The sequence below is a fragment of the Micropterus dolomieu genome, linkage group LG05 (assembly GCF_021292245.1).
Source record: "Micropterus dolomieu isolate WLL.071019.BEF.003 ecotype Adirondacks linkage group LG05, ASM2129224v1, whole genome shotgun sequence".
Classification (NCBI taxonomy): Eukaryota; Metazoa; Chordata; class Actinopteri; order Centrarchiformes; family Centrarchidae; genus Micropterus; species Micropterus dolomieu.
Window position 1 is genome coordinate 32589876 of NC_060154.1, and position 13130 is coordinate 32603005.

The following is a 13130-nucleotide window of genomic DNA, read 5'->3' on the forward strand; positions in this document are numbered from 1 at the left end:
GGTTCTGGCGTGGCCTAGCCAGTCTCCAGACCTAAACCCAATAGAGAATCTTTGGAGGGAGCTCAAACTCCGTGTTTCTCAGCGACAGCCCAGAAACCTGACTGATCTAGAGAAGATCTGTGTGGAGGAGTGGGCCAAAATCCCTCCTGCAGTGCAAACCTGGTGAAAAACTACAGGAAACGTTTGACCTCTGTAATTGCAAACAAAGGCTACTGTACCAAATATTAACATTGATTTTCTCAGGTGTTCAAATACTTATTTGCAGCTGTATCATACAAATAAATAGTTAAAAAAATCATACATTGTGATTTCTGGATTATTTTTTTTAGATTATGTCTCTCACAGTGGACATGCACCTACGATGACAATTTCAGACCCCTCCATGATTTCTAAGTGGGAGAACTTGCAAAATAGCAGGGTGTTCAAATACTTATTTTCCTCACTGTAATTGTATTTTTTTTATAGTTTTGATTTGATGGCACCCACTATCTATACACTATTTACTTTAAGTACTATTTATAACTATCAAAAAAGTTTTTTAAAACTGCATTATGTCATGGTATCTTGGTATGGTCTCAACATAACAAATGTTAGGGATAATGTTTGTTTGTGTTATTTGAATCTTAAAATATAGGGAAAAATAAATTTCAGTTGATATATTGGATTTTAAAATCCTCAAATATCGAAATTGGTATCGGACTTAAAAATCCCAAATCAGTCTTTTAGAGGCGCTCGACAAGGCTGCCGTTTATCACCTTTGTTATTTATTCTTTCAGAAACACTTGCCTGTATGATTGGCTTTAAGGAAGAAATTCAAGGTATTCCCATTAAGGATTTCTATGTTTTTATTAAGCTATTCATAAATGCTACATTTTGTCAACATTACAGAACCCCGAGTCTCCACTGATTCATAATAATAATAATATAAAATTTATAATAATACATTTTATTTGTAATGGACTTTACATTTGAAACAAAGTGCTACAGTTAAGATCATAAAAGAAAGGTAAAAACATCAATATAAAATACAAATAATATCATATATCATATCTTAGTTAACTAAAGATTTATTACAGATTATCAGGTTATAAAATAAATTGTGAATAATCCGAAGCAATGCCACTAGATGAACACTGCCATAAGGACTCATTACAGCAGTTTCCCTTTAAGTGGTCTTTAGATGGCAGTAAGTATGTAGGTGTCAATTTAAATTCTGATTTTGACAGTATAGTTTCAACAACATATAGTTAATAGCCTGAGACATATCATTGAAGACCTGGAAAGATGGAAATACCTGCCACTTTCGCTCTGGGGAAGAATAGACTGGAATGTACTGCCACGCTTAATTTATGTTTTTAGTGCTCTCCCTCTTCCTTTTGAAAAAAAAAAAATGTTTTCAATGAATTAACTTATTGTTTTCTGCTTTTATTTGGATTGCTAAAAGAGCAAGAATTAGTATGAACAAACGATATCTTTATCGGGACAAAGGTGGTCTAGGTCTCCCAAATTTATAACAATATTATATTGCAATCAATTTAAGATACTCTTTAAAATGGGCATATAATTGTAATATGGAATCAATAACATGGGAAGACATAGAAACAAGAATAGTGTCTACCAATAAACCAGAGATATGTATTATGTCAATGTGGTTTAACCCCAAATCCTTGAAAACTATGCAAAATCCCATAATAAAATCCCATAATAACATTTTCATGTGAAATCGCATAATATCTACATGAAGTATAAGATTTCAAGGGTCATAACTCTCCTAATATTCTTCTGTGGAATATCAGCCTTTTTATGGTGAAAGACAAATTATTAGAGGATAGGGGGGAAAAAGGGTATTGTTATATTGAAGAATCTTTTTATTATTCTTTCATGTGATATGGAAATGTACAAAACTTCAAGTATTTTGGAAGAAAATAGTGTCCATGTTGTCTAAGATCACTAAAGAAAACATTCCACTAGATCATAAATTATGCATTTTTTTATATTTATATATTTTATAGTGATTATAAAAACTGGCCATAATAATAAAAAAAAGGTAGTGTCGGTTGGATTTATGAGGCTCCTCCAGGCTCCTCCAGGCTGCATGTCGAAGGGGGCAAGATTGAACCCTGAATTGCCCCTGGTGGCTGTTCCACCAGTGTGTGAAGGTTAGTTTCTGTTTGAGCACTTAGGCTCAGTGAGTGAATGGTGAATGCAGATGTAGTGTAAAAGCGCTTTGAGTGGTCAAAAAGACTAGAAAGGCGCTATACAAATGCGGAGCATTTACAATTAATAATATAAATGAGAAATCATTCAAACTTTTGAAACATTATTAAGCTTAGAACAAATGTCAAATGTCAAACTATATATATGCATCTACTCCTGTAACTTGGTATCAGATTAATACTCATTTACAAAATCACCCTGTCCATACGAAATAATTGTTAAAGTTAACATTAGTCTTGAGGAGCCTATCAGGAAGCAGACAACTATCCAACTCAACACAGCGAAAGTATTTAGAAAAACAATAATAATAATAAATAAATAAATGAATAAAGTAGAAGTAACACAATTTAGGCATGTATGCTTCAATGGAGACACATGCATATGTTTCTGAATATGTATTATGTAGGAATGATTATGGGGATATACGTATGATATTATTTGGTGGGAGGTATGATATGCAGGTAATCCAGGAATACTGTTGTTTCCTCCTTTTGTTTTTGTTTTTTTAAATGTATTTCTCTAATGTATTTATTTAGGCCTACTTGTATTTTGACTTATGTGAAATACGTTTTTCTTTTTTTAAAAGTAATAATTCCAACCCCTCCTGTGTTGTTTACCCAGCTGTTATTTGAACAGCCATTATTTGAATACCAACTTATATTTGAGTTAGATAGTGCTGATATGGAAAGGCTTTAGAACTTGAATGAACAATGCAGTGCTGCTACCTGTTTGGTCATCACATCCACACTACTAATGATCAATTCTCAAATGTCATTTTAGCCTAAACCAGCCCCTACTCCACAAGCGGCCCCTCAGCAAACTCCCCAACCAGCTGCAGCTCGTGCACCATCCCCAGCTTCTGGCCCAGCACAAGTGCCCTCCACACTGACACATGCAGTGTCTGCACCCACACCGGCCCCACAGTCAGTGCCTCTCTCTGAAACCCCTTCCCCAGTCCCAGAAAACACCCCGCCGGCTTCTGTTGCTGCAACAGCAGCTCTGGACTCAAACACAGCCCCAGCCTCGGCGTCAGCTGCTACTCTAGCCTCTGACCCAGCTTCAGCTCCTGAAGCAGCCCCGGCGTCTGCCCCGTCAGACCTCCCCACCCCTGCTGCCCAGCCAGAAGAGAAGCCAAGGGAAGACCCTGAGAATCAACCATCTGCCACTGAACCAGTTCACTCCTTTGCTTCCAGGTTGGAGGACACCAATGTTCACTCATAGCAAGACATTTGTTACTGTTCAGTGTATCCTTTTTAGCCACGCTAGTGGCCCACCACTTTGCTCAAGACTGAAATGTCTCAACAAGTTTTGGAAGAATTGCAATTACATTTTGTACAGACATTCATGTCTGTAAGTGTTCTGGCTTTGGAACGTTGATTAACTGACTTCAGTGTTTTCTCTCTCAAAGCCTTGTTGATGAACTGGGGCTCCTTGAAGAAGCAGCGTCAATACTGGGTAATAAATGTTTCTTCCCTCTGTTATACATGAAAAAATCCCAGCGAGGGCCTGGTCGATAAGAGTTTTCATCAAAAATTGCACCTCTTGTCCTCAGTGATAACTGCCATACCAGGACACACAGACATTATGCTCTGTCATCAGCAGAGCAGCCAGATAAAAGGAATAAGAATTCCATTTAGTGTCCTTGTATTTCAAATAATTCCAGTCAAAGTCCGACTAAAATTGGTGTGAGAAGACAAAGTAGCCTAGTCTAAATAAGTCCGTTTCCACCACTGAACATTTGACTGTGAAATTCCGACACATGTTGAGCTTTGTCTGTCCTCCCAAATCAAGAAAGTTTTCATTTCATCCATCTGACATTAACCTCCTTCGTCTCTGTCCTTCCTCTCTTGTTGTCCCCACAGTGACAGGTCCAGCCTATGAGAACCTGGTGTCAGAGATTATGTCTATGGGTTATGAGCGGGACCAGGTAGTTGCTGCACTCAGAGCCAGTTACAACAACCCAGACCGAGCAGTGGAGTATCTACTCATGGTGAGGTTTGAACCAGCCTGTATGCTTCATTCCACGCCCGGCCTGCCACTGTACTCTAGTGTGTGTTGTAAATGTTTATGTACTGTAGGGTATTCCAGCCGAGGCCAGCGATCTGCCACCTCAGGAGCCAGTTAGACACAGTGCTCCATCCAACCCCCCCACCTCTGCTACACAACAACCACAACAGCCCCCAGCAGTCTCAAACAGTAAGAGCACACGTTTCTTACTTCTATTTATGTCTATCACTCTCTTAGGCTTACTTCCAGATTGTTTCATTACTCGTTTCCACCAAACCAATGCAAAATGCAGCTCACTGGTAAAACATAAACCTCAGGCTGCCACAACGTCTGCACCGCTGTATTCACACGGTAAAAACAGCACATGTCACTAGCATCACAAGAGGCAGAAATTACTTGTGATCTCCTTTCCATTTCGGTAAGAGTACTGTAACGTTGGTTGGAATAACTTCCCATGGGTAAGAAAGCCACACAGAAGCCAGTATTTTCAATTATTAATGAGCAAATCAAACATTCCAGTAAGGATTAGATGTTGTTTTCACGTCACGTTGCGTTGCCGCTGACTTCGCATCCTAAAAAGAACTTAGCAACCTTTGAAGAGGAGGAAGAAGAAAATAAAACGCTGACCGTGCTGACAGCACAGTTGAGAAACAGTTATATAAACATAGATTGTATTCTGGCATTGTCACGAGACTAACACTATGTAGCTAGGTTTTGGGATTGGCCCTGGCTGATACCTAATTTTGTTAAATAAACTTTTTGGGAGAAAAAAGCCTGCGAAAGAAATTGAGACACATCCTACATTCTAGGAACTGTAGGCTCTCCCATTGGCTCGCTGTAGCTGGACCTTTCCCCATTGTGGGCAATGCTGCAAATTAGTGAGCAGACTGCTTCATACCAATAGTGGATTTTAGTATCAATTTGATTGAATACCTTCCTCTGTCAGCTATTTAATTCACTGAAATATCCAGACAGACTTTCCCATCTGGTCATTTTGTCTGTATACTGTCTACCTGAATGTACCCTTATCACACTAAACAACAACAGTAAGCAGCCTGTCCCCACCCTAGCAGGGCCAGTGTCTGGCAGCCAGCCTCCCCCTGCTCTAGGAGGCTCTGTGTCCACAGGGAACCCTCTGGAGTTCCTGAGGAATCAGCCTCAGTTCCAGCAGATGAGACAGATCATCCAGCAGAACCCAGCCCTCCTGCCAGCCTTGCTGCAGCAGCTGGGCAGAGACAACCCGCAGCTGCTGCAGGTACCACACCAGCATGCTTCCCAGCTTTCTGCCAGGCATGTCTGTTAGCAAGATAGTTCAAAAAACTGTTCACAGAGCAGCAAGAAAAGTACATCTGATAGCCCAGGAAAAAGTGTCTTTTATGCAGATCTTGGAATAAATAGACTGTTTCAACATGGAAAGGGCACTTCTGATCACTTTAGCGGTTTTCTTATGAACTAAAGCACTTAGTTGAAAATGAACAAATAATGGCAACCATCTGCCACAAACATATTAAACACTCAGTAAGAAAGTGATGTACCTAGTTGTTGTGTTGTGTTAAATGAAATAGATATATTCTGCAATATAAAGTCAAATTATATTTTGAGATTGTGAATGATGTACTTGTGCTACACAAGTCTAAATACATCTGACACAATCAGAGGTCAGCTTACCATGCTCTACTATTTACTGTTGGATGGGGAGTTGATCTATAATCGTAATCAGCTGTTCTGTATTGTTTTTGCTAGGGGCTGGGAACCTGTATATTAGCTGTATGGTGGTCTTGTGTGTGTATTACTTGCAGCAAATCACGCAGCACCAGGAGCGTTTTGTGCAGATGCTGAATGAGCCTAGAGGTGGAGACACAGGAGGGGACGGGGCTGAAGCTCAGGGGACACCACAAACCAACTACATCCAGGTCACCCCACAGGAGAAGGAGGCCATTGAGAGGGTCAGTTACCATTGTCTGTAGTAAGTCAGGTTACAGTTATTGAATTGTCTTGTCTAGATAACTGCACAACTTGCGCTATGATCAAAATAGGGCACACATTGACATACTAGAGTTTGTATTACATATATTACATATTCCAGATTGCTTAAACACATTTCTTCAAATGATGCCTCCTTTTCTCAAAACTCTAAACACAAATCCACAACTTCTCACCCAATTCCCCAAACATCCTATTTTCAGATCAAAATGAAGCTCTCCACTCAAAACCATCCAATCTTGCTGAAAAACCAAACTTTGTCATCAGACATGACACACAAGCCCTCAGAAGCACACACACTACCACAGTCTGACACACCGTTGAGATAAATTCAGAGAGAAAACAATACTACAAAAACTGGTAATTAGTAATGTTGCTTGTGGTTCTCCCCCTTTTCACACAATGAACACAACAAAAGAAACCAGAAATGTATATATATATGCACATTTTTTATTTCTTAATGTACTGTTCAGTACCACACACCAAACAACAAATAAAAAAATCCTTCTGCCCCAGCGTAGTCTGGGACCGGCCAGAGAATCTCGTCCTCCTTCTCCACCTCCTCTTCCTCCTCTCCCTACTCCTCCTACTCTTTCTCTTCCTTCACATTTCTCTGGATCCATTGTTCCAAAACTGAATGAACCGACTCTGGCCCTTTTATCTATCTGTTGAAGCTTCTGACTGGTGTGTTATCAATTCGGACTCTTTGTGTTTCCACCTGGGTAGCTGTGTGCTACAATATTGAATATTAGTGCTTTCTCAATGACCACATGGTGCAGGCAATGAGAAATGAAGGGATTTGTGAGTTTTGCAGTGACAGTTCAACAAATCTGAATCATGCTTCAAAACAGGGGAACCGTGTTTATAGTTTAGGGAAATGGGTGTGCTTTTTGATAAATGGCATTATGGCTTTGAATTTTTAATTCAAAAGCCTGGTTATAGTGTTTCAGCAATTGAGAACAACTGTAATAATAGTTAGCTAAAATACACAAACCTGTGATAGGATATTTATTTTTCTTTTCAACAAGATGTTAGATTCACCAAACCATTCTTAGTACACATTACATTTACACTTAGTACACATTATTAATATTAAAAGCATTCTACCTGTACACCGCCCCACAAGCTGTACAGAATAAGGAAGCATGAAAATATTATCTTTTTTAACCCATAATGAACTGATGTTATATTTAAAGGCTAGAAGTGGCAACATTCTTGGTAACTCTGTGGCTGCTTGTTTGGAGAGTTCAGACAGTGTTGTATACTGATGGTGAATATTGATGTATCAGTACATCTTCTGTTTTGATCATAGTGTGATCGATGTGATTCGGTGTGCAACAAATCAATAGAGCAATGTACAGATGCTGATGCAGCAACACAAGCAGCACCAATGTTTTTAATGATTTCATTGACTCTGGGTTAAAAATGTGGTGTATTCCTATATCCTGTTGTGACGTGTTTACATGTCTGCATAGGTGCATGCACCCTTACCAGTAACTGTCTCAGACAGAGCTGTACTGGTGTGTGTGTGAGTTTATAATGTAAACGTGTGTGTTGTGTTCCAGTTAAAAGCACTGGGCTTCCCTGAAGGCTTAGTCATCCAGGCTTACTTCGCCTGCGAGAAGAATGAGAATCTGGCCGCTAACTTCCTGCTACAGCAAACATGGGACGACGAGTAACCAAACATCACCTGACACATTACTGTTCAACAGAGGGCCGCAGAGTGGATGACTTCGCTACACAAGGTCCCCCTGGGAGAAACAAGGACTGGAGAGGAAGAGGACATTTCTTTTCACACCATGTGACTGTGGTCTGATGATGGTGATGAAGATGATGACACGCTGTTCTGCTTACTCTACATTTTGCTGTGGTGATCATCATAGGAGCTCACACTGAGCTGTGCCTCACTGCTGCTACATCATTTCTGCTGCCGCTTGTGCCGAGTGATCACACTGAGAAAAGTCATGCCAGAAAATAGGTCTGCAGTCTGCACCACCTGCACCACCAACAGGTGCCCTCTGCAGTCAGCTCACAGGCTGCTTGTAGAGCATGTGGTAAATGTAGACAGTTTATTTACGACAGAGTGTATCTGTAGTGAATATGTACATGACAAAACACATTTTCAACACGTGCAGTTGCACCCTCCATGTTGGGTATACCTGAAAATGTGATGCAGACTGGTGACTTCACTGTTTGAGAGCTAGCATTGCTTTATATTAAAGTTCAGGTCGGATCAATTCATTTCTTCTGCTTCTTTGATCCTTGGAAAAAATCCTAATAACTCTGCAAGTTAAATAAAATTGCTGCTGTTTGAATTGCTAAGAAGTAACTCATGGGAAGTCAAAATAAAACATTTGTCTTTTTTTTTTTAACTGGACAGTCAAAATTTTGACTTTTATGTTATTATTGACTCACCATGAGTATTATTTATATTTATAATTTGCCCAACTTTTTTGTGGAAATTCCAAAAACAGTAGACAAGTTTGGTCAAATCGGTCAGCTGTAAGCAGAGATTAACTTCACAACCAGAACCGGATTTCATTGCATGTTCGGGGTTCTGGAACATGCAATGAAATTGTTATTGCAATCACAGTATTTTATAATTACTTATAAGAGTATGTGTGTTGTGGTGTATTTTGTGGGAGATGAGGGTACACCGGGATGCAGCGCTCATCTTGAATTGTCATTATGATCTTTCACTATGGAGGGTTTGTTTGTTTTGTTCTTTTGCAGATGAAGGAATTTGAAAGTTGATTATGAAGTACCACTAGCATGCTTTGTGAGCTAAACTTGAGATTTTGTAAAAAGAAAAGTTGCGTTCTTTCTCACTATTTCCTTAGCTTGAATGATCAAATAGCCCACTTCCTACTTTTAGACAATCTGTTTCTGTTTAGTTTGTCTCATATCGCATCTACTATGCATCTTAAAGCTGTAAGCGTCTGAGCCGTTGCTCCTTCATGCCTTATGGGTTGTTAAAGATTTTCATTTTACAAATGGTGTTGTGGTTTACAATATGGTGTTAAGAGTGTCCTAGGATTGGTGATCATCATTAGTTTTAATTATTGATAGTTAATCACTTACCGTTTCAAAAGTGGACTAAATAGAATTTGAATAAGTGCTTAAAGCCAAAACAAAAAGAATATTTTTTCAGCTTTCAGCATGTGCCGTTTCTCCTTTCACTTATCTTTAGTGTGATTGAACTGGCAATGACTGGAAGTTTTGCAATACATTGTAAATGGAGTACGCAGAAATGGGGGGGCACTTTACTGTGACAAATGCTGCTCTTTAGCTGTGAGAGGTTGTTTGCATGAGATTGTTAGTTATTTATAGCTTAGCAGGGGGTTAGGAAGGGTGCCACCAATAGTGTGGTGTTTCTCTGAGCTCAGTTTGTGTTCTTTTACCCATTTTGTCCAATGTTTTGTTTTCTTTTTGGGTTTATAAAAAATCTTACAACCTTAAATACACCGGTTGGGGTTTTGCTGAATTGTTGTTAAAACCCTGTGTTTCAGCATTGTGTAAAATAAATGGCTTTTACAAAGTGGGTGCGACAAGGAGATGTTTTCTCTTGAGTGAATGAAGTGCAAGCCTCAGGTATGTTCACTGTCAGGTACACTTCCAGGTTAGTTTTAGCTGGTGATAGAACAGCAGTGGATATGTTCAAGGAATGTACATCAGTGTATCATGCCTTTAAACATAGCAAGCACAAAGTGATGAATAAAATATGTTAATTAATAAGTTAATTTTACAAATGAAGGCTTTCCTTTATGGTCAATTTTAGTTTAACATTTTTTAAACTCCACGATTTATGCAATGGGATTTAAAATGCAGCTATCACACACCAGCACCTTAATACAGACCGACATAAGCTGCACTGTGGTTCAGCACAACATAACTATAAAGTACACTAATTTAACTTTATGCTGAATTAAAGAAATTACCCAACAACAAATAAAAATATGTTTGTTATTTTGCAGACCATGTAATGTTTGGCAACATAAAATTAGCAGATCTTAAATAGTGTATTGAAGTCTGTTCCCTGGTCGATAAATGTTTCCATGCCCGGGTGTGAGGGATCGGCTTGTCCGCTAAGGGGAGTGTTGCCTTGGAGAGGGGGGGGATGGAGAGGGGGAGAGAGAGGGAGGGGAGCGTTCCCGCAGCAACAGGGAAGATGGCAGCTCACACATCTCTCACTCAGGTATAGATGCAGCAATTTACGACTCTACACTTTAATTTTAGGCTAAGATAATAAATAGAATGATATAGTATGTGTCATTCATGACATTGCATTTTGTTTTGCTTTAAAAAAAAAGAGCTCTCTTTGGAGTGCAGCTAGAAATGAGGCAGTCAGCTGGTCGAATAAGGCCTAACGTTAACGTTATTGCAGTACCGTTAGGTAGCGGACTTGTTAGCCTCAGCTGGTGCTAGCTAGCCGTGTAGCTATTAACTTGCGACATAACTACACGTACTGATTACAAATTGAAACATAACGAGCAACGTGGGCACTGTATAGAAAGTTAGACCTGGGCAGGCCTGCGCACGGACGTGTAACAAAGCATCAGAAAGTCATAACGCTCAGTGCTTAAGCTAGCAAACCTTGCTAGCCTAGCATTGATGCCAAGTAGTATGAGGATGGAAATACACATGCTCTTGTGGCTAGAATGCATGCTATAACATTACAGCACGCTAACCTGGGCTAAGCTTTCATTAAAGGTGCTTAGTGTTGACTCAGTAGTCTTAACGTTCACTAGTGGCCAATTTAATGCTAAGGCTGGTGTGCACTCACGGTAGCGAGTGCCTTGCCTGCTGCGGTTGCGCAACAGTCATTAAATGACAATACAGTTGGTTTGCCATATCATTGTTATTGTGAGCAGAAGGGCATGGGAGCTCTTTCAACAAACCGAAATTCAAAGCTTATTTCAGCTGGTTGAAATACGCTGGTAATAGAAGCGTGACGTGAAATTTTAGAATACACTGCTTAAATGTTATCGGTGATTGTATCTGAAGGAACCTCACCTGTAGAGAGAAGTGCATGGGTTGATTTACAGTGCAAAACTGTTCTCTTTCTGCCACAGTTGTCAAGTGGGAACCCTGTATATGAGAACTTTTACAGACAGGTAAGACGATGACTCCAAGCATATTGCTTCTATACTGTAACATGGGTGCGCGCCTTGGGTCCCCGGCTCCTCCAGTCTGCATGTCGAAGTGTCCTTGGGCAAAATACTGAACCCCAAATTGCTGAGTGTATGAATGTTAGTATCGTTTTGATGAGTGGCACCTTGCATAGCATCCATTGCCATCAGTGTGTGAATGGGTGAATGTGACGTGCAGTGTAAAGGTTTGAGTGGTGGGAAGACTAGTAAGGCCTATATAAATGCTTTCCATTTGCATTAATCCTTATTTATGCAAAACACGTGTGAAAAACAGGCCATTCCACCGAATGCGTGCCATTAGGTTGTCTTCCAAAATAAACTTCATTTTTTTATGTTTTTTCAACACTGAATCTAATAACACACTCATTAAAATATTTCAAATATATATTGGTCACTATCAGGCAAATTTGTTTAACTTTTTTTTCTCAGTCCTGTTACCAAAACTCGTGTCATTTTAAAAGCAAGTTGTTTTTGTTTTTCCCTAACAAAAGTGTTTTTAAAGAAATTGTTGGTTACATGTTGTTGTATATTTGTGGCAAAATTGTACTTTATAATGTTTTTTTTTTGCTTGTTTGTTTTTAAATGCAACACCTTTTTTTCTTGTTTTAAACGAGAGCACAACCTCAGGCTTATCAATGTTTTTATCATGTAATGTATTAAACAATTGGCTAAATGATTGGCCAAACTTACTTTAAAAAATAGTTGTTTATATTTCATTTTTATTAAAAACAAAAACAATTTACATGAATACATGACATAATATAACATGAATGAGCTCTCGGTAACAGGAATGATAACAGGAATTGGCGCTGGGTGACAGGAATGATAACAGGAATTGGCGCTGGGTAACAGGAATGATAATAGAAATTGGCGCTGGGTAACAGGAATGATAACAGGAATTGGCGCTGGGTAACAGGAATGATAACAGGAATGAGCGCTGGGTAACAGGAATGATAACAGGAATGAGCGCTGGGTAACAGGAATGATAACAGGAATGAGCGCTGGGTGACAGGAATGATAACAGGAATGAGCGCTGGGTAACAGGAATGAGCACTGGGTAACAGGAATGAGCGCTGGGTAACAGGAATGATAACAGGAATGGGCGCTGGGTAACAGGAATGATAACAGGAATGAGCACTGGGTGACAGGAATGAGCGCTGGGTAACAGGAATGATAACAGGAATGGGCGCTGGGTAACAGGAATGATAATAGGAATGGGCGCTGGGTAACAGGAATGATAACAGGAATGGGCGCTGGGTAACAGGAATAATAATAGGAATGAGCGCTGGGTAACAGGAATAATAATAGGAATGAGCGCTGGGTGACAGGAATAATAATAGGAATGAGCGCTGGGTAACAGGAATGATAACAGGAATGGGCGCTGGGTAACAGGAATGATAACAGGAATGAGCACTGGGTGACAGGAATGAGCGCTGGGTAACAGGAATGATAACAGGAATGAGCGCTGGGTAACAGGAATGATAACAGGAATGAGCACTGGGTGACAGGAATGATAAAAGGAATGGGTGCTGGGTAACAGGAATGGTAACAGCAATGATAATAGGAATGGGCGCTGGGTAGCAGTAATGATAACAGGAATGGGCGCTGGGTAACAGGAATGATAACAGGAATGGGCGCTGGGTAACAGGAATAATAATAGGAATGAGCGCTGGGTAACAGGAATAATAATAGGAATGAGCGCTGGGTGACAAGAATGAGCACTGGGTGACAGGAATGATAAAAGGAATGAGCACTGGGTGACAGGAATGATAA

The 13130-nt window shown here is 39.8% G+C and overlaps 2 protein-coding genes across 5 annotated transcripts in view; both read left to right on the forward strand.

Annotated features, from left to right (window-relative positions):
• The window catches only part of rad23ab (RAD23 homolog A, nucleotide excision repair protein b), a 21510-nt gene extending 11762 nt beyond the window's left edge, over positions 1–9748 (forward strand). For 2 of the 4 annotated variants that reach the window (XM_046049187.1, XM_046049190.1), the window contains exons 4-10: positions 2998–3410; positions 3626–3672; positions 4080–4207; positions 4296–4413; positions 5295–5479; positions 6024–6170; positions 7773–9748. In XM_046049187.1, coding sequence (XP_045905143.1) covers positions 2998–3410; positions 3626–3672; positions 4080–4207; positions 4296–4413; positions 5295–5479; positions 6024–6170; positions 7773–7886 — 1152 coding nt within the window. In that variant the 3' untranslated portion in view covers positions 7887–9748. The remainder of the gene's footprint in view (positions 1–2997; positions 3411–3625; positions 3673–4079; positions 4208–4295; positions 4414–5294; positions 5480–6023; positions 6171–7772) is intronic. The other 2 variants (XM_046049189.1, XM_046049188.1) reach the window with 2 other exon arrangements.
• Positions 9749–10354: 606 nt separating this feature from the next.
• LOC123970855 (epidermal growth factor receptor substrate 15-like 1) overlaps positions 10355–13130 on the forward strand; it is a 31966-nt gene continuing 29190 nt past the window's right edge. The window contains exons 1-2 of the mRNA XM_046049213.1: positions 10355–10402; positions 11280–11321. Of these exons, the coding sequence (XP_045905169.1) occupies positions 10376–10402; positions 11280–11321 (69 nt within the window). The 5' untranslated portion in view covers positions 10355–10375. The remainder of the gene's footprint in view (positions 10403–11279; positions 11322–13130) is intronic.